Raw genomic sequence first — 21,633 nt, 5'->3', positions numbered from 1 at the left:
TCTTTTTTTCACCATTGCTTCATCTTGGAAGTTTTCTTTGCTACTTTTTTTATTTCTTCCTTCCTGAGATTATTTTCAGTCTTCCTGGCATTAAACATTTTTATTTCTGATATGGGCTTGGTTTTCTCTGTCTCATTCAACCTCATTAGTCTCTCCTCTTATCATTCACTTCACTTGTATATTTAGCTTCTAATGAAAGGAAATTCATGGGTCTTTGGGGAAATAGTCACATTTGCACTGCATACTAACAATATTAAGTAAGGTAGTAATAGGTAGTAATAGTTGCCATCATATTACAGACTTACTCCAACATTCACAATCCACCCAATTAGATAATATAAAGTCTGCTTGGTCTATTTCAATGACTTAAATGCACATTTAAATAACATAACTTGAAAAAGACAGATATTTAATGTTTATTTTACACAAGTACACCATTACATATGTATTAACATGTTTTAGAAGAAGTGTTTTAATTAAAACAAATAAAAAACTCTACAGCTTATTCTGGAACAAAATAGAATTTTGAGAGGCGCAGTGGCACAGTGGTTAGAATGCAGTACTGCAGGATACTTCTGCTGATTGCTGACTGCCAGCAGTTTGGCAGTCTCACCCAGCTCAAGGTTGACTCAGTCTTCCATCCTTCCGAGGTGGGTAAAATGAGGACCCAGATTGTTGGGGACAATATGCTGACTCTGTAAACCACTTAGAGAGGGCTGTAAAGCGTTATGAAGTAGTATATAAGTCTAAGTGCTATTGCTATTCTGAGTAAAATCTATAAAAGTATTACAGACCTTCTTTGAACTGTAGGTCCAGGCTCACCTCTTAGACTTCTGACTTTCTCTCTTCTTTCCAAATCTCTATCCTGCATGCTATTTCTGCCCTGAGTAGAATGCAGATTTGCTTATATTTAATTTGATAGCAGTAGTTATTATTTTTACAAATACTTTTATTATATGTCATAAACAAGCATTAAAATACAAACTAACATAAATGGATTAATAAAATAGAAGCTCTTCAAATTGTTTAGACATAAAAAGCAGATGCTATTGCACCAGCCCATTAAAAGCGCCATTTCATAGGAACTGGGGAATATATATACATTCTGTGCAAATATTATATTAATTGAAAAGAACTACAGGTGAAACTTGAAAAATTAGAATATCATGCAAAAGTTTGTTTATTTCAGTAATGCAACTTAAAAAGTGAAACTAATTTATGAGATAGACTCATTACATGCAAAGCAAGATAGTTCAAGCCATGATTTGTCATAATTGTGATAATTATGGCTTACACCTCATGAAAACCCCAAATCCACAATCTCAGAAAATTAGTATATTGTGAAAAGGTTCAATATTCTAGGCTCAAAGTGTCCCACTCTAATCAGCTAATTAAGCCATAACACCTGCAAAGGGTTCCTGAGCCTTTAAATGGTCTCTCAGTCTGGTTTAGTAGGAAGCACAATCATGGGAAAGACTGCTGACCTGCCAGTTGTGCAGAAAACCATCATTGACCCCCTCCATAAGGAGGGAAAGCCTCAAAAGGTAACTGCAAAAGAAGTTGGATGTTCCCAAAGTGCTGTATCAAAGCACATTAATAGAAAATTATGTGGAAGGGAAAAGTGTGGAAGAAAAAAGTGCACAAGCAGCAGGGATGACCGCAGCCTGGAGAGGATTGTCAGGAAAAGGCCATTCAAAAGTGTTGGGGACTTTCACAAGGAGTGGACTGAGGCTGGAGTCAGTGCATCAAGATCCACCACACAGACAGATCCTGGACATGGGCTTCAAATGTCGTATTCCTCTTGTCAAGCCACTCCTGAACAAAGAAAAACAGAACAGGTCTGTTGCTCAGTGGTCCAAAGTCCTCTTTTGTGATGAGAGCAACTTTTGCATCTCATTTGGAAACCAAGGACCCAGAGTCTGGAGGAAGAATGGAAAGGCACACACTGCAAGATGCTTGAAGTCCAGTGTGAAGTTTCCACAGTCTGTGTTGATTTGGGGAGCCATGTCATCCACTGTGCTTCATTAAATCCCGGGTCAACACAGCCGTCTACCTGGAGATTTTGGAGCTTCCTTCCACAGACGAGCTTTATGGGGATGCTGACTTCATTTTCCAGCAGGACTTGGCACCTGCCCACACTGCCAAAAGCACCAAAACCTGGTTCAATGACCGTGGGATTACTGTGCTTGATTGGCCAGCAAACTCGCCTGACCTGAACCCCATAGAGAATGTATGGGGCATTGCCAAGAGAAAGATGAGAGACATGAGACCGAACAATGCAGAAGAGCTGAAGGCTGCTATTGAAGCATCCTGGTCTTCCCTAACACCTCAGCAGTGCCACAGGCTGATAGCTTCCATGCCATGACACATTGAAGCAGTAATTGCTACAAAAGGGGCCCAAACCAAGTTCTGAGTACATATGCATGCTTATATTTTTCAGAGGTCCAATATTGTTCTATGTATAATCCTTGTTTTATTGATTGCATGTAATATTCTAATTTTCTGAAATTGTGGATTTGGGGTTTTCATGAGCTGTAAGCCATCATCTTCACAATTATGATAAATCATGGCTTGAACTATCTTGCTCTGCATGTAATGAGTCTATCTCATATATAAGGTTCATCTTTTAAGTTGCATTACTGAAATAAATGAACTTTTGCACGATATTCTAATTTTTTGAGTTTCACCTGTATGTGAGAAAAATTAGAATGCAAAATGTTAAAATAGAGAAACAAGATAGGCATGTCTGTAGTGTTCATTTTTACTAAATGTTTCCATGGCTAGTTAGAAATTATAGGATGTGAAACAGGATTCTGAGGTTCAACACAAAATGCAATTTCTCACATACAAACTTTTCAAAGCTGGGTTTCATACTACACAGTTTCCAACTCATGTAGTTCTAAAGTAACTGTAGAAATTCACAATGAATTTTTGACTCAAATTCTGGTTACATTTTGTAGAGCTGTTATTCAGACAGGATAAAGAATGGTAGCTGTGGTTCATATTAAGTGGGTACAATATGTGCTTGAAGGAAATATATGTACAAGCCAGACTTTGATTTAAAAATTGTTGGTGAAAGACTGTCAATCAAAAATTCACAATCCAAGGGCCACTTGTGTTTTGCCACTCAGTCTAACCTCCTTCACAGAGTTCTCATATGATGAAGACAACATTAGCCCATTCACAGGGTCTTGACCTCTTAGGAGTAGGTCTGGATGTCTATGAAATAAATAAAATAGTTTTTAAAAAGCACTCAAACAGCAGATTGAAGTTAATATGTGTCTTCATCAATGCCTGACTGAAGAACTACTTTAAGCTATTTTAAGTTCTGCTTTTAAAAAAACTGTAATAAGAGGAAATCATATCAATTTTCCCTCTTGCTGCTCTCTGTGGCTGATTTTGTTTAGTTCTCAGTATAGTGTGCTAAAAGCCATCTTGTTTGACCAAATATCGCATTCATATCTGCTAACCACAAGCTACAACCACAAGTTGAGGGAAGGCCTATGTTTATCTTTCCAACTTGCAAAACATAAGCTTATTTCTAATCTCTCTTTTGAAGAAATGACTTCTGGGTGAAAAAAAAAAAAAAAAACTTCTCTAAAAGGTCACGTGTGCTTATCACAGTAGCTAGGACTGTAGTGGTGGAACATCTCACAAACTGAATAGCCCATGCCAAATAATCAAGTTTCAAAGTAAGTGCAACATAAAAAAGAGCAATCCAGTCCTTGAGGATTTATTAACGTGCAACGGAAAGAAGATCAGAGGAAGATCTAATCTGACGGACTGCTTACACACAAAATGGAGAATCCATTGGTTTTATCCTCTCAGCTCAACTCGGCATCAAGAGTGAAAACTCTCTGTAAAATCATGAAATCCTTGAATAGAGAAGGGGCAAAGCCAGACACAGGAAACAGGTAAGAGACTGAATGTTCATTATTTTTTGATTTTCTTGCTCAGTGTGAAAAACAACAAAATGCCTGAGTCCAGATTGCATTCCACTACTCAGGGCAGAAATAGCATGTAGGATAGAGCTTTGAAAAGAAGAGAGAAGGCCAGAAGTCTAAGAAGTGAGCACTGATGTACAGTTCAAAGAATGGAAAGAAATGATGAGGGAGGGAATAAATTCCATTGAGCCTTTTGCAGCTAAAGGGAAGATAAGAGCATGTTCTTGTTTCAATGCAAGCTTTATTCAATCCTTACACCCTCCCCTCCCCCCAAAATATCAAGATGTAGTGAAGAGTCTGCAGTCATGCAAAAATTACTATTTCTTATTGCAGGTAACAAATGTTGACAAATGCAGAAACTGGTACACATTTGGTCAAATGCATAGCATGAAGTGAAAAACTTTTGAAATTATCTACATATTTTAGGGTTTTTTTGGGGGGGGTGCCAATCCACAGAAAAAAGCATACTACTGAAAGGTTCTGTTAAAATCCGAATGTTATTTATTTATTTAGAATGTTTGTATAGCTTCCCAACTCCAACAATGTGACTCTGACAGAGTAGAAAATGTTTAAATAAAAATATGAAAGAAAATGAACTGTGTTTTTTTCAAGCAAACCCAAGCTATTCAGTTAATTGGCTTAGAAGTTTTTTTATAAAGAGGCCAGTATATCTATCTGATGAAGAGCAAAATAAAACAATGCAGTAACAATTTAAATGGTTCCAAATCACTGAGATCAGAATTCAGTAGAGATATGTGTTCCTCCTTTTGAAGACAAAATGAAAGATGTTTAGCTAATTCATAATCAGAACTAAAGATCTCTCTACAAAACTATCACAAGATCTGGTATCAGGGATAAGCATGACAAAGTACCTGCCCACAGTCAAAAGCATCCCCTCTCCCAAAATAAAAATATGGATGTTAACATTGGTAAGAGTAAAAATAAGTGGTTATCAACTCAGATCAATGTGTCCTTTAGGCAGAAAACAACATTCACTATCTTGATTAAATTCAACTTTAGTGATGTGTATTTGCTAAACAATCTGTCTCAGAACACTAGTCTCCATTCTGACTGCCAACAATACTGAGAAAATGTGAAGTGGAAAACATATTACTTCTGCCTATTGAAGGACCGTTCTTTGAAACACAATTAAGAAATAATTTAGTTAATTTAATTTAATGATCCTCCAATACCATTTGATTTTCTTTAAGTGCTGCTCTGAAATCCTGCATGGCAATTGAGCATTGTTTTTTTCCCCCAAGTATCTAAAGCCAATACATGATGATGTTTCCTTGTCTGCCAGTCTATTTTATTGTATTGTATTTATGATGCCCCGTATCTCCCTTGCAAACTGTCGTGATGGACGGGATCCAGTGATTCCAAAACTTTTTTCCCTTTCTCACACTATGAACTCTGGTAGCACAACATTTCTAAAAAAATGCAACCAAGAACTATACCTCTTGGCTGGATTTTATTATTGCATCCAGTCAAAGAGGAAAAAAAAAGATCATTTACAGCAGTACCTTGGAGTAGTCCAGGTTTTATCAAGTTTTGCTGGTGTGTGGCTATTCACATTAAAAAGGTATGCCAACATGGGATCATCCTTACAGATCCTAGAATGTCAGCATAGAGTGGCAAATGAAACCTGCAACATAATTGCAATGCAAATATTCTATGTTCAAGATTCCAGTAATTTTCATTATTCCATGCCTGGGGCACATATTCAGGCCTCATGATATCATCATACTGATTCTCTTTGAGTCATTTTTCCCCCTTTAAATATTTGCACTCTTGCAAATTTTGGATTTCCCTTAAGACTGCTAACACTTCCGTACTGGGCACAACTGATAGCTGGTGCATTTTGGTTATGTAAACAGCAGCACTCATATCTTTAACACTGGAAAGTGAGGAAGTGGTTTCTTGTTTATATATATGATGATTTGAATAAATACAAAGAATCCATACATGCAAAGTAGTAGACAAACGTCAGTCTTTTGAGGTTTAATAATAATACTTGAAAACACACACACATACACACAAACACAAAACCTTAGTTACATTGTTATGGTAGACTGTGATGTACTGTATAAATAATGCATATTGATTGAATACTTACAAAATTTCAAAGTTCTTTGATTATTTTTTAAAAAATTAGTTTGTAAAGTGTCATGTTGGGTATTATGTATATAAAGCTAAATGTTTTTCTAAACACTTAGAGGATTGCTTATCTTTGGTGGTCTATCCAAATCTGTCAGATTGGCATGTTCTGTGTCTTCTGGGTGACCAATGTCACTGGTGGAACCTACGAACTGTGCCTTCTCTGCCATGCTACCTGCCTTATTTTCAGCCCATTGAGGTCGTCCACATCATGAAACAAACTCCACAAAATAGCAATAGCAATAGCACTTAGACTATTAGCAATAGCACATACCGTTCCGTAGCACTTTGTAGCACTCTCTACATGCTTTACAAAGTTAGCATATTACCCCCAACAATCTGGGTCCTCATTTTACTGACCTTGGAAGAATGAAAGGCTGAGTCAACTTTGAGCTGGTCATGATCAAATTCTAAACTGTGGGCAGAGGTGGCCTGCAATAATGTATTCTAACGACTGAACCACCACAGTTCGTAGAATAAAACTAAGCTTCATTGAGATACACACTATGGACAGAGTGTGCTTTTCCTCTCTCAATATTCATTAAGTTTTAGGAAATGACTCAGGCTGACTCTTCGCTGAATCTATACCTTAGGTTTTTTTTCATAAAACCTAATGAATACCTCTGTCTTTTCTTCTTTTTGTAACAGTTTCTGAATATTTCCATCAAGACTGTCTCTATATTCCACGTTATAGAACAGTTTTTCCTCCCTCCCCACAGAGATAGTCCTGACTTGCCAGGCTTCAAGAAAGCCATGAATATTTGATTCCCCCACCCCCAGGCATTGGGGCTAGATTATTATGGGACCCAGCATTGTGCATGTGCTATGTGGGCAAGAAATTTCTTACAAGGACCTTGATAAATTGGATTTGAATTTACATTGTATTTTTATCCACTGTTCATTGTTCCATTGCTTAGATAGACAGCCGTATAAATTTGTTTAATAAATAAGCAAGGTTTGATGCCATCTAGAAGCTTTGGATGCAATACCTCGAATTATCAAGCTGCATGGTTATATTTTGGGAGAACCAGGTTGTACCAGTTAAATACACAACCTGTATTCAACTCTCCAAACTTTGGCTATGGTCTCCAGAAAACTTTGCTATTTATAATGAAAAAGAAGGATGAAATTCTGAAATGCTTGAACATTAGATTAAATGTCATCAGATTAAATGTAACTGAGGTTTAGCTTTTTGTACTTTCCTTTTTGTAAGTCAAGAATGCTACTCAGATGCCAAATGTTGTATCCATAAAAATAGATGTATACACCTATGGATACATTACTTCTCTTTTTCTATATTCATTATAGTAACTAAAATACAATACAAATAATGTGGTACAAGAGAGCTAAGGTTATACATCAGGATAAAAACTGGGAGGCTATGAGTTCTAGTTCCTCCTTAAGTATAAAGCCAGCTGGATGATCGTGAGCCAATCACCTCCTCTCAGTTCTACAAAGCAGGCAATCACAAACTACTTTTGAAAAATCTTGTCAAGAAAACTTCAGGGGCTTATTCAGACAGTCAACAGGAGTTAATGCTGACAAGAAAGCATAAAAAAATAGTGGTGCAAGGGGGAAAAAAAGTCCTAATATTAGTTTTAATGGATGGGTGGTTTGGCTAAAAGTTCCACCTCCATTTGTTGTTGTCCCTTGAGATGATAGCATTCTACTTGTACAAATCCTATGATATGGCAACCAAGGAATCAGGAACAGAGGAATGGAAAGCCATTATTATACCACATCATCACCTACTTTGCATCATTCAATATTATCAAAGCAAGCAGCACTTTCTGTGGCAGTGATATACTAGCTTATACATTTAAATGTCATTGAATGCATCATGAAATGTGTTTCATTTTAATCATTTCAGCTACTGAATTTCCTCTCTGTTATCTGATTTTATACAGCACAGTATCAGAAGCTCATGATCTCAGCCTGGCTTCACTAAAATTAAACCTATTCCTTCCCACTCTCAAGTCCCTACTGATCTTGTCACCAAAGTAAATGTGAAAGACTATCAACATGAAAAGATGTTCATTTACCCTTTGCAGATGATTCTGTATGTAAAAATATTCAGAGGTGTAAGTGAGAAATCTATTATTCTCTCCTGCAAATGGGAAAATAACATCAACATTTATGGAATCATATGTGAAAGGGAAACAATGAGCTTTGCAGAGCACTCTAAGCTGGTAAAAGAGAAATGCTTGAAAATCTTACTGCAGTAACGTTCATTTTCTTGTAGGTCTCTTGAAAAGAGGAATCGGCTAAGTTACTTGCATAAGTCTGAATTGCACCCAAATATGAATTTTGACAAATTTGAACAACTAGCAAAAGCATCAAGGTGAGACCTGTTTTGGAATGAATATATATACATACATATATGCTTACGTATAAATATAACTGGAAATTGTGTTTTGTTTTGTTTTTCTATTGAGAAAGTTTCATAAAAGGTTTAATGAGTAAGATATAGATTTTCCTTCTACTTATTGTAATAAGATGATCATCAAGGGAGGGTTTCTTTTTAGCTAAATCTCCAAGTTTAAATCACATGATATGGACTTCATGATATGGTGATAGCATAGCTCCACCAGGACAGGTTGGCATAGATAGGGTATATTCAACAACTATTAGTATCACTTTACTACAATGAAAGATGTTCAAAAACCCTGCCTCTAAAAAGCTAAAGGAACTTGCAAGCAAAAAAGGCAAAAATAGAAAAATTAAAGAACTGAAACATTTGAGGGGAAATGGGGGAGAGGTGTCAGCATAGTACTGATATGATGCTTCATCACCATGTTTTGATAGAGATTAGGAACATCTTTCAGTTCCTTTGCACCATTGTGCAGCTTAGTGATGGTCTCATCAAAGATGGATACATGAACATATCATGCTTATGAGATCTCACAGAATTTTTGAAATTCTTAATAGAATTCTTATATTTTTTTGAAAAAAAGTCTTTTTTTTTTTTTGCAGGATCCACATCTTCCCACAATCCTTTTTGTACTGTTGTTTAGTTTGATTTTGTGATTATTTCTTTCTTTTCTACGTGTGTTTTGTAAAAATGGTAAATGTAAGATATAAATTGGCTTAATACTTCAACTCAAAGCATTTTTCACCCAGCATACTGGCTCGGGAGTTCTGGTAGTTGAAATCCATGCATCTTAATGTTTCTGATATTAAGAAATATTGTCTTAATTTATTAATTGTCACATATTCTTTGCATAGGCTTATTTTTCTCAGTGTATATACCTTTATGAAATCTGCTTTTTATATGTGTATATTTTCAGCTATAGGTTCACTGACATTCTGAAGACTAGTCTACAGTTCAGTGTCCCCATCTATAAAATGGATAAATATTTGTGAATTGGCTTCTGATTTATATTAAAAAAGACATTAAAAAGTCCTCCACTTACAACCATAATTAGGATCAGAATTTTCACTGCTAAGTAAAGCTGTTGTTAAGGGAATCTTACCTGATGTTATGAACATTTTTGCTATGGTTGTTAAGTGTAAAGGACCACTATATTGCTACAGAAATGCATGAAACCAAAGATGAAAACTTCCTAGAATGCATATGGGTCAATATAAAAGAAAAAAAGAACGACATGGCCACAGGCGTATGTTATAGGCCACCCAATCAAGCAGAAAAAATAGATGTCCTTTTTGCCAACCAACTAACAAACATATGCAGGAAACACACAACAATAGTAATGGGAGACTTCAATTATCCTGATATCAATTCAAAAACTAATTCTGCACCAAGTGAGAAATCAAATAAGTTCCTAACCAGCCTAGCTGACAACTTTGTTGTCCAAAAAGTAGAGGGTGAAACTAGAGGGACAACCATACTGGATTTAATTCTTACAAACAGAGAAGAAGTGATAGAAAGAGTTGAAACTGCAGGAACCTTGGGTGAGAGTGACCATGTCATACTAGAATTCAACATAACACAAACACAAACAACAGAACATGACACCAGAGTCTTGGATTTTAAAAGAGTTGATTTCAATAGACTCAGAGAGAACTTGGGAAAGATTCCATGGATGAAAATCCAAAAGGGGAAAACAACTCAAGAATCTTGGGAAACTCTAAAAAGTATGATCATAGAAGCCCAGACTAGCACAATACCACTGAGAAAGAAAAACAAGAAATCCAAGAAGAAACCATCATGGCTACACAAAGATCTCTTTGGCAAATTGAAAGAAAAAAAGGACAAGTACAAAAAATGGAAAGAAGGACATACAACTAAGGCAGAATATCAGCAGATAGCCAGACTCTGCAAAGATGAAGTCAGGATAGCAAAGGCTCAGAATGAACAAAGACTTGCAACAAAAGTCAATAATAATAATAAAAAAGTTTCTTCCAACATATAAATAACAAGAAAAAAAATCAAGGAAACAGTCGGTCCACTAAAAAGAGAAGACGACAAGGAAGTAACAGGCAACAGAGAGAAAGCAGAACTGCTTAACTCATTCTTTGCCTCTGTCTTCACGCAAAAAGAAACTATAGCTCAACCCACCAAAAACATAACTGTAAAAGACAGACCAGAAATAAAAGTTAAAATAAGCAAAAAAAATAGTAAGAGAACACCTGTCTGATCTAGATGAAAACAAATCACTGGAGCCTGATGGATTACATCCCAGAGTTTTAAAGGAGCTGGCAGAGGTCATCTCAGAACCACTGCACCATATCTTTCAAAAATCCTGGAGCACCAGGGAACTACCAGAGGACTGGAAAAGAGCTGATGTGGTTCCCATCTTCCAAAAAGGAAAAAAACAACAGACCCAGGAAACTATAGACCAATCAGCCTAACATCAATACCCGGGAAGATACTGGAAAAGATAATAAAAAAAACAGATCTGCCAACATCTAGAAACAAGTAAAGTAATAACTAGCAGCACGGGTTTGTTAAAAACAGATCATGCCAAACCAATCTTATTTCATTCTTCAACACAGTGACTAAATTAGTAGACCAGCAAAATACTGTGGACATAATATATTTAGATTTCAGCAAGGCATTCGATAAAGTAGACCACAACCTATTTCTTAGTAAGCTAGAAAAAAGTGGAATAGATAGCACCACCACTAGGTGGATTTGCAACTGGCTGGCAAAACTGTACTCAATGAGTAGTCCTTAATGGGTCTAAGTCTACATGGAGGGAAATAAGCAGAGGGGTGCCACAAGGTTCCGTCTTAGGCCCTGTACTCTTCAATATCTTCATTAACGATTAGATGAGGGAATAGAAGGAGAACTTACCAAATTTGTAGATGATACTAAGCTGGCAGGAATAGCTCACACTCAAGAAGATAGGCTCAAGATCCAGATGGATCTTGACAGAGTAGAACACTGGGCCATATCTAATAAAATGAAATTCAATATAGAGAAAAGTAAAGTCCCACACTTAGGCAAGAAAAACCAAAAGTACATATATAGACTGGGTGAAAACAGGCTCAATAGCAGTAACTGTGAGGATCTTGGAGTCTTAGTGGACAACCAGCCAAATATGAGCCAGCAGTGTGCAGCAGCAGCCAAAAAAGCTAATGCAATCCTAAATTGTATTAACAGAGGGATACAATCAAGATCAAGGGAAGTACTAATGCCACTCTATAAAGCCTTAGTAAGACCACACCTAGAGTACAGCATCCAGTTTTGTTCACCACATTACAAAAAAGATGCTGAGACTCTAGAAAAAGTACAGAGAAGAGCAACCAGGATGATTAGGGGACTGGAGGCTAAAACATACAACGAACGGTTGCAGGAACTGGGCTTGGCTAGTCTAGTAAAGAGAAGGACCAGGGGAGACATGATAGAAGTCTTCCAATATTTGAGGGGCTGCCCCTGCACAGGAAGGAAGGGGTCAAGCTATTTTCTAAAGCTCCTGTAGGCCAGACAAGGAATAGTGGATGGAAACTGAACAAGGAGAGATTTAACCTAGAAACAAGGAGAAACTTTCTGACAGTGAGAACAATCAATCAACGGAACAGCTTGCCCTTGGAAGTCATGGGAGCGCCATTACTTGAGACTTTCAAGAAGAGATTGGACTGCCATTTGTCAGAAATGCTGTAGGGTCTCCCATTTGGGTGGGGGTTGGACTAGATGACCTACAAGGTCCCTTCTAACTCTGATTATCTGTACCTATCTGTCTGAATCTCTGCAATTGTTAAACAAGTCATGCAGTACTGAAGCGAATGCAGCTCCCCATTGACTTTGCTTGTCAGAAGTCAGCTAAGAAGGTTGCAAAAGGTAATCTGCTCTGTCTCACCTTGCCTGCTATTGTCTTTATATCCTCACTATTTGTTTCCCTCTGCAAATTAATTTCCCTCTAAGTTAATTTATTTTGCACATTTCTCCAAGGCTGTACCACATATTATTATGATCTATCTAAAATCGAATTTTCTCAACTGCTTGTGAAAGCAGCCCAGCACATACCTGAAAAGGTCACTTCCCAGACTTTTTAGCAGAAGAATGGTTGAGACTTTTTGGTGTATCTTTCTCTGAGCTACAATGTCAAAGACCAGTGACTACTATGGACAATTTGACATAGTTGGCTTTTTTGAAAAAGAAAAAGAAGGAAAAAAAACCTTCTTTCTCATCTTCTAAATTAAATATGAGTCCTTCCAAAATAGCATGGCATTTGATGAAAAATATTGCTGTAAGCAAATTGTGTGCTTATGTCCTGGCACCACAGCTATTGCATCCTTCTTTCTGAATACCATAAAGCTTCCTGTGTAATGTTAAAAATAGCCTGTGGTCATAGTGTCTTTGGCAGTATTCAAAACCACATCTCAGTATGAACAATTCTCTTTCCTTCGAAAACCATTTCACCTGCCATTTCACCAAACAAAATAGTTTGTTTGGTTGTTTATTTATTTAAAAAAAATAAAGATGTCAAACATGCATTTACTTACTTAAAAAGATTAAGGGTGTACAATAAAATGACTCAGAAGACAGCACTTCTTTCCAATACATTGATTCTTTTCCTAATTTAATGGGAAAAACATCAGTAAAATTAGATCAAAAACTTTTTGAAGTTTTTTTCTTCTAAGAAATTCTTATTCAATACCATGAGAAATATGACAGACTGAAATTAACTGGAGATAATATATTTTAGGAAAATATGAAAGTATGCACACAATAGGTGATGCCTCTGTTTTTATCTTGTGCAGTGAGACTCCTGAAACTGTAAAAAAATGGGCTGAATCTTTTGACCAGCTGATTTCTCATAAAGGTTGGTATTGATATTTTCAACTAGCATTATGCTTCATTACAGTTCAGCATCTTACAACAAGGCTAAATTGTTTCACGCAAGTTATCTTTTCATTATTCTTCTGTGATGAAAGATTAACCATGTATAAAGTGAAGAAGTCTATTAAGTTTGACTGTCAGATTGCTGTGAAAAATGGCCGTGAATTTTGATCACTACCATAAAAGCTTAGAAGTATTGAAGCTTCAGTAGTGGAGAAAATTATTTAAGGAAGAAGTGGATATTTTATTAATCCTTAAAGACTAATATTAAATATGTTATGCAATGCACAATGAATAATTATGAAATGGAACTTGTGACTATTAACTTAGATATGAACTTCTAGCTAGTCCATCAATATCAGTTATGATTCAGGATGTCAATATTACAAACAAAATATTTTTTTGTAATATTTGTGTTATTTATTTATTTTTAATCCAAAGTTGAATACACCATTGAAAATGAAACAAAATGTCATACAATTTTTGAAGTTCAATTAAGGAAAAAAAATCACTCAATGAAAATGGCTGTTGATTATGATATCATCAGTCAACCGACCAATCATCTTTCTTTCCCATTTCCTAAGTCTTCCAAGCAAAGACTTGGTGCAGCTTTCAATTATTCTCAGTAACTGTACATTAAACTAGAGTTTCTAAATATGCCTGCAACGCTTATTTAATAACTATAATATTATACATTACCATGTTTACTGATCTTTTGCTGGCCCATAGTTCAATATGCATTAACTAAAGGCTGCCTTGCTGGGCCTCAGATAGAGTTTTGAGCAACCTGATGAAACCTGGCTTTAAAAAGTAGCACTGCAAATGAGTTAAACAGCATGCAAGCAATTTTTGAGTTAACACTTGACTCATGCCCATTGCACTGTGCATATGTTTGGATTGGTAGGATCTATACATAAGCTCCATTGGGTCAAAGGAGAAGGAAATACTATTTCTTTTTGCTGACCAGCCAGTAGAAACCTCCAGAGAGATGGTCAAGTTTTGTGTTGTTGCTACCTTTGAGCAAAGTCCAATTGTTTAGATTCCCATAAGTTTTCTTTCCATGGCACTGAAAATATGAGTCCTTAATATGTGTTTGTGCAATTTTTATACAGGTTTTTATGTACTATATTCTGTATTCTAAACAATGTATTCATGTTAAGATATTGTTCCATGTCTATACTATGTATTAAGATTTTCTATAAAATATAGGATATCATTACTGTTGATATATAAAAAATAGCTGTGTATTGGATTAAGAGTGATGAAACATACTTAAACACTATGCTATACTAAAGTAAACTTTACAACAAAACATTGTAATAAAAACTAAAGTGCTTGATAACTGGTGATAAGAAGCAATAAAATAAATGTATGGATAAGACTTGACTGAAATCAGAACATATTTTATTTATGGTTTCAGACTTTACCACGATCCAACACAGCAGCTCTTTGCATTTTACAGTACTTTTATTTTGTTGCCAATATCTATATGTTTTTCAGATTTACTAAGTTTCTTCTTGAGATAGATCAGCTAGAAGTCTATGAAATATTGCAAATAGTATTTCTATATTTTTATTTCTTCCATTCAATTGTGTATGATTCTCAGAGACTGCCTGGACAAATCCTGCAGTTATCTTGACAAGGTTACTCAGAAGTGATTTGCCATTGCCTCCTTCCTAGGGCTGAGAGAGAATGACTGGCCCAAGATCACCCAGCTGGCTTCATGCCTAAGGTGGGAGTAGAGCTCATGGTCTCCCAGTTTCTAGCCTGATGTCTTAATCATTGCACCAAAATGGTTCTCCTCCAGTAATATAAGTGGAACCAAATCCTGCAGTCAAAATATTATCTAGAGCCAGTATCTAAAGATAAAAGCAAATCTATAATCAATGTGAAGATTGAAAAATATTTGTGGATTATGGTGCAATTCTAAATCCAGTGCATATCAAATGGTGGTGTTGCAATAAACTACATTTGGATATATATATATATATGTGTGTGTGTGTGTGTGTGTGTGTGTGTGTGTGTGTGTGTGTGTGTGTGTGTGTGTGTGTGTGTGCGCGCGCGCGTGTGGTATTCAGCTTTGTTCGGGTATTTTCCCACGTCATTATAGTTGTAATTTTAAAGTTGTAGCAACGTTTTGGCAGAATCTCATCTGCCATCATCAGGCTTGTATATCAGACTGACAGTCATATTGACTCACAGATGAACACAATATATGTGTGTGTGTGTGTGTGTGTGTGTGTGTGTGTAGTGTTTCTCCAACAATATGGCCTCCCCCAATAGGAAGTCCCAGCATGTTTTATCGGCATAAAATCAAATTAAGCCCCCCCCTCAAATTAAAGCCTATATTAAACATGCAAAATGGGGGGGAATGGCAGGGGGGGCTTGCCATTAGGAAATACTTTTGTTGCATACCTGGATATGATGCTGCCTGCGTTGATTTTAGCATTGGTGGGGCATTTCATATCAGCAGACCTTTAGCCACCATTGCTTTCCCTTCTCCCCGTGCTGCCACAGCATTTAGAGCAACACTGTGGCATTTGGCACAGTCACACGTGGCCAGCCAGGGCTCCTCCCTACAACCGGAGCCTGGCAGAGACACTTGGCTTCAGGTACTCCTGTTGCCGCCTTCCCTTCGCCTTCGAAGGCAAAGCCAATTCTTTTAAAAATGACGCCCTACTACCGATAAGGTAGTATCAGTGCCGGGAAGAGCGCAAAGAGCTTTGCTTGGGGTGCCCAGCGCAGCTGACAGTCGGGCCCTCCTGCCTGGTGGCGGAGCTCTCGCCAAGGCAGTGAGCGCCTCCCCACCAGGCTCTCTGCTCATCCCACCAGGGCCGCGCTAGAGCTGTGTGGGCTAGGCAGAGCTAGGAAAACGAGCCAGGGGTACGCGCCCACCTGCCAAGCAAACGAGCTTGGCTTCCTTCCCAAGTCCCTCCAGCCCAAACCCAAAGGGGCCATCCAGAGAGGCCGCCTGAGGCAGTGATAGCGCCCACCCATCCATGGACAGGGAGGCAAGGCGACGGCCTGCGCCACGTCCTCCTCCGAGCTGAGCCCTGCCGAGTCAGCGCCTCTGCCCGATGCCCATGCCACTGCAGCATTTAGGGCTGCTGGAACATTTGGAGATGCGTCGGGATGGGGACAGGCTGGGTGAGGGGTGGAAAGGATAGATGGCTTCGGGTTCTTTCTGCCAGACCCACCGGCCAGGGAAGCATCGCTGCCGTCGCCTCACCTCCCTGTCTGTGGATGGGTGGGCACTATCACTGCCTCGGGCAGCCTCTCCTGGTGGCCCCTTCAGGTTTGGGCTGGAGGGACTTGGGAAGGAAGCCAAGCTCGGGTCCACCCAGCTCTTTCGCTTGGCAGGCGGGCATCCACCCACGCCTCGCTTTCCTGACTCTACCCAGCCCACACGGCTCTGGCATTGCCCTGGCACGATGAGCGGAGGGCCCAGAGGGGAGGTGCTCACTGCCTTGGTGAGAGCTCCACCGCCAGGCAGGAGGGCCCACCTGTCAGCTGCACTGGGCACCCCAGGCGAAGCTCTTCACACTCTGCCCAGCGCCAGGCAGGGATGGCAGCTGGGCACTTCTTCCGAAGTGGGCCGATCTTGCGCTGTGACCCCGGGAGATTCACCTCCCCACGTGGGGTTGGGCTGCCCTCTCGGGCAGGGGAGGCTTTGTTGTACCAGTAGTAGGGTGTCATTTTTAAAAGAATTGGCTTTGCCTTCGAAGGCGAAGGGAAGGTGGCGACAGGATCTCCTGAAGCCGAGTGTCTCTGCCAGGCTCCAGTTGAAGGGAGGAGCCCTGGCTGGCTATTTGTGGCTGTGCCAAATGCCATGGCGCTGCACTAAAAGCCGCAGCAGCATGGGAAAAGTGAAAGCAACAGTGGCGGAAGGTCTCCCAATATGAAGTGTCCCACCAATGCCAAGGTCAACATCCAAGCCATCACCGCCCGCCCACCCGAGGATGCAAGGGGGGGAATTAAGTCACCCATGAAAAGACGGCATAGCCATTTTGAGGGGGGTTCAAAAAAAAAATAAGGCCCAGCTTTATTTTATGAGAAACACGGTATATATATGTGTGTGTGTGTGTGTGTGTGTGTGTGTGTGTGTTTTGTGTGTGTGTGTGTGTGTGTGTGTATGCGGTATGTTGTTGAAATAAATATGTGCTGGATGTGAAGCTGGATGGTTTTGAAATTACAAATGAATATGCATATATAATTAATATATAAATGAATCCATTTGAAATTGACATTGATCTAAATAGTCTAATCTGTCCATTCTTAGACCACACACAAGGGCCACATTGAAAGAAAATGGCATATTTATTACAGGGAGCCATAAATTAAGAAGGAGTTTTGTTCCCTACCTCTATCTTTAACCCGAGCTTATATTTAAATGGGAAGTCATACTTATAAATGGACTACCTATTGCTAAAATGGGTGCATAGCATTGTCCTTCCTCAAGGTGATGAAGTACTGAAACTGCACAATGGTATCAGGAACCCCTGAAAATTACTGAGAACAGGCTGTGTGTGAAAGAGTGCACAGCTTCACCACTTTGTCAGCCTGAAGGAGAATATAATCTGCCATATTTAGGCAATCCATTCACATCTAGGGTTTGTCCTTAAATTAGATGTTTTTCAACTGAAAACTGCATTTACTTTTCTCAAATTAAGCTCTGATTCTTCCAAAAACTTTTCTTATTTATTCAAAATGAACTTCCACACAGTGAAAGAATAGTCTGGGACACTATTTTTGCTTATCGTTTACCATGCAAATCACAGTTATTATTCCAGGACTGACTCTAAAAAAAATAACAAAAATGTCTAATTTAGGGAGAGAGTTAATTGGTAACAGAGTTAACTGAAAATGGTAGTAAAAAAATGTCATCCTGTTTTATTTGCTGTTTCTTTGATTACATATTGTTTATTTTGTAGCTGGCTTAGATGCATTCATCAAGTTTTTGAGAAGTGAGTTTAGTGAAGAGAACATTGAGTTTTGGATGGCATGTGAAGAATATAGGAAAAGCAAAGATGCCACGCAACTTCCACTCAAAGCAAAGACAATTTATGAGACGTTTATTGAAAGAGAATCGCCAAAAGAGGTACAGAGAAAGTAGTTCTCTTAACACTACTGGTCTTTTAAATCCTTAAAGATTATGTCTGCAGGGAGAGGATGTTAAGGTAATGTCCATGACATGACTTTTCTGCCCTCCACCCCACCCAGGGGTGGACTGCTGGGGGTTTGCGGGAGTTCAGGAGATCCTCTAGCTAAGATTCCACAGAGTTTGGAGAACCCCCAAATCTCACTCTAGCTGGCTTCACCCATCCCACCCCAACCCTCCCAGGAGTTCCCACACGGCCCATTTTGGATGCAGGTAAGTGCAGGGTGCACAGAGAGGCTTGGGGAGGGTGAAAAATGTGTATCCTGGAAATTCAGGAAGGCCAGAAATGGGCCTGTTTCCAGCTTCCAGGGGGCCTCTGGAGCCTAGGGAGGCCGTTTCACCATCCTAGAGGCTCGAGGAAAGCCTCCAGAGCCAGGGTAGGGCAAAAAAACACACACGCCATGGTGCAGGAGGCCGCCTAGGCCATGTCCATGCCCACCCAGCAGAGAACCCTCTGCTAAAATTTTTGAAGCTCACTCCTGACGCCACCCCTAAATCTCAGCTCTTGCTCCCAACAAAAATCAGTGTACATGGGGAAACTTACTTTTAAGAAAATTTGCAATAGCTTTGTATTTTGTCCAATTGAATATCATTTGGAATGTATCAATCTCTGAAAATGGTTAAGATTATTTAGTACAAGAGTATCCCAGAAGTGAAACAACAATAAAGAATGAAGATATGTACTTGCCAAGAACTTTATCTGCCTATTTTTATTGCTATTTGTATAAGATTTTTTTTATTTTATTGTATTGTATAATAATTATTCTTCATTGGTCCCCTGAAGCAATATTTAGTGGTGTGGTTATTAGTTCATATAAGTTATTATTAAAATATTGGCAAGATTTCAGATAAGACAAATGAATAAAAGAAATCCCCAATTTAAGTACAGCATTCAGAATAATAACTGTGATGCTTTAAGCAGATTAAAAAAATAATTACAGATTTGTTCAAAAGGCAAAGAGTTAAGGATTGCATAATAACTACATATAGTAGTAAATAAATATACACATCAGAGGTGGTATTAAGCAGGTTCTGACCAGTTCTGGAGAACCAGTAGCAGAAATTTTGAGTAGTTCAGAGAACCAGCAAATACCACCTCTGACTGGAGATTTTAAAGTATTCTTCCCCTGCCACGCCCAACAAGCCACACCCACAGAATCAGTAGTAAAAAAAATTGAATCCCACCACTGATACACATACACTTCATGTATTGGCTTAGATGCCATTTATAGTTAATTATCAAATGTTCATCATGTGAAATGTGTTCAAGAAAGAAAAGCAGCTACATAGTACTGTATGTCAAGGTATGTTAAGAGTCTATATGATCTGTGCAATGATTAGAACATTCCAATCAAGTGGGTGATCATATAAATTGAACAAGCTAAGTTATGGAAATGTTTTTTTCTCCCTCCCTGGGAAAGTTAACACAGATTAAAACTAACCTTATTCATCTTCCAAAAATAATATAACATTAGTACAGCTGGGAAGGTATCCATTTTAAATCCTATTAGATAAGTGATGAACATTGTTAATGCTTTACTGTGCTCTGTTCAACTTTTAGAAAAAAAATAAGAGCACACACTTCTTGTCACTGAAAATCTACTGTGCCCCACTTCAGTTTTGTTGAACATGCTTGTCATACGGATGCTCAGCACTTTAAATTTGATTTCCAGAAAGTGCCTCAGAGTATATAGAATGCAGATGTTGCACTTGTCTTTAGTATGTTAGAGCTGCCATGTGATCCCAGGCAAAGACCCAGCTTGTCAAGGTGTTGCAGGCAGGTGTTTACAGTTTCTCAAATAGATACCAATTGACATATAACTCCCTGGGGACTCATTACTGAAACTTGAGCGTGGATGAGACTAAAAATATCCTCATCACATTTCTTGACCAGGCTTCTCATAAAATTTAAATGTAGCAGATTTCTTTATAATACTTGGGTAAGAATGTATAGGATTGGAAGTTAATACCTTAAATGGAAAGACTGAGAACAAACAACAACCATCCATTTTATCAAATGGTTTCTTCTTTTTCTCTAGGTCAACCTTGATTTTAATACCAAAGTCTCTGTAAATCAAAATATGGTTCATCCAACGCACAATACGTTTGATGCTGCACAGAACAAAATTTATGCCCTGATGGAACAAGACAGTTATCCACGCTTCTTAAAGTCTAACCTTTACTTAGACTTACTCCATTGCAGACCTTTAGGCTGTTCAGCTCTTCGACGGAGATCACGTTCTTTTACCTTCAATGACTTCAAAGATGTCCAGCCAGATTTTGCTGTCTGGCTGTAAAAGTTGATTTCCCTTTGACACCGATCTTCATGCCAATGAAGGGGCATCATTGCCTCAAATAGTTTAGATGAGGGAAGTTATAGAACTGACAGAATTGTTTCCATTTTATTTTATCTTGTTTACTTGTAGATGATCCAAAGGTTTCAGTTTGATTTTTTGCATGGATTGCCAATAACTTTTTATTCTCAGATACTCTTTATAAAATTAGGCCTTTCTGAGCTGCAAAACTTTGGATGACCATTAAAGAGGAACAAAGAGTTAGTTTATATCTCTTCACTGCCATTTAGTGATCATCTGTATTTCTCCAATTCATTTATAGTAGACCTAATACTATGAAGGTCAAGTCCCCAATAAACAGTACCATGTTTAATAATAATGTCTATGGACATGCACAGACATAAATACAAATATGTTTCTTGTGTACAAAATCCAAATACAATATGTAGCATTAAAGCAGGGAAATCCTGCGTCTTACAGTGTGGGAATGATTTTTGTAAGAACATCAGATAGCATTATTCATCAAACATTAGATCTAACAGTTTGCTTTCTTTATATTCTATGCAGCCATATATCACATTTTCAGACACAGTAAAGTGTGGACATATTCATGCTCAACATTATGCTTCCCAAAGTGAAAGAGTGAACAGATACATTCAACAATTTAGAAAGAATAAACACATCATCAGAAGTTTGATTTTAAATGTGACCTAGAAAAACATTGAATAAATTGAGGAACAAGAAATACAGATGCCTAGGATAAACTCTTTAGAAATTCAGTTTGGTATAATAGTAAAGGCCAGAACCTGAAAGACCACAAGTTCTAATCATGCC

The 21,633-nt window shown here is 38.1% G+C and overlaps 1 protein-coding gene across 1 annotated transcript; it reads left to right on the top strand.

Annotated features, from left to right (window-relative positions):
* Window positions 1-3,389: 3,389 nt before the first annotated feature.
* On the top strand, window positions 3,390-21,591 carry RGS18 (regulator of G protein signaling 18). The gene is made up of 5 exons (XM_026703238.2): window positions 3,390-3,914; window positions 8,344-8,442; window positions 13,269-13,330; window positions 18,279-18,445; window positions 20,545-21,591. The coding sequence occupies exons 1-5, from the start codon at window positions 3,799-3,801 to the stop codon at window positions 20,800-20,802; spliced, it is 702 nt and encodes a 233-aa protein (XP_026559023.1). The 5' UTR covers window positions 3,390-3,798; the 3' UTR covers window positions 20,803-21,591.
* Window positions 21,592-21,633: the final 42 nt, after the last annotated feature.

Source organism: Pseudonaja textilis, chromosome 3, assembly GCF_049901715.1.
Source record: "Pseudonaja textilis isolate UNSWEBS1 chromosome 3, rPseTex1.2, whole genome shotgun sequence".
In the NCBI taxonomy this organism is placed as follows: Eukaryota; Metazoa; Chordata; class Lepidosauria; order Squamata; family Elapidae; genus Pseudonaja; species Pseudonaja textilis.
This window is presented reverse-complemented; position numbering and strand designations above follow the sequence as displayed.

Excerpts from the sequence above, each read along its gene's own strand:
- RGS18 (XM_026703238.2), top strand. The coding sequence starts at position 3,799 with ATGGAGAATCCATTGGTTTTATCCTCTCAGCTCAACTCGGCATCAAGA. Across the intron at positions 3,915-8,343 it reads AAGCCAGACACAGGAAACAG|GTCTCTTGAAAAGAGGAATC; the intron begins GTAAGAGACTGA and ends ATTTTCTTGTAG. Across the intron at positions 13,331-18,278 it reads CCAGCTGATTTCTCATAAAG|CTGGCTTAGATGCATTCATC; the intron begins GTTGGTATTGAT and ends TTTATTTTGTAG.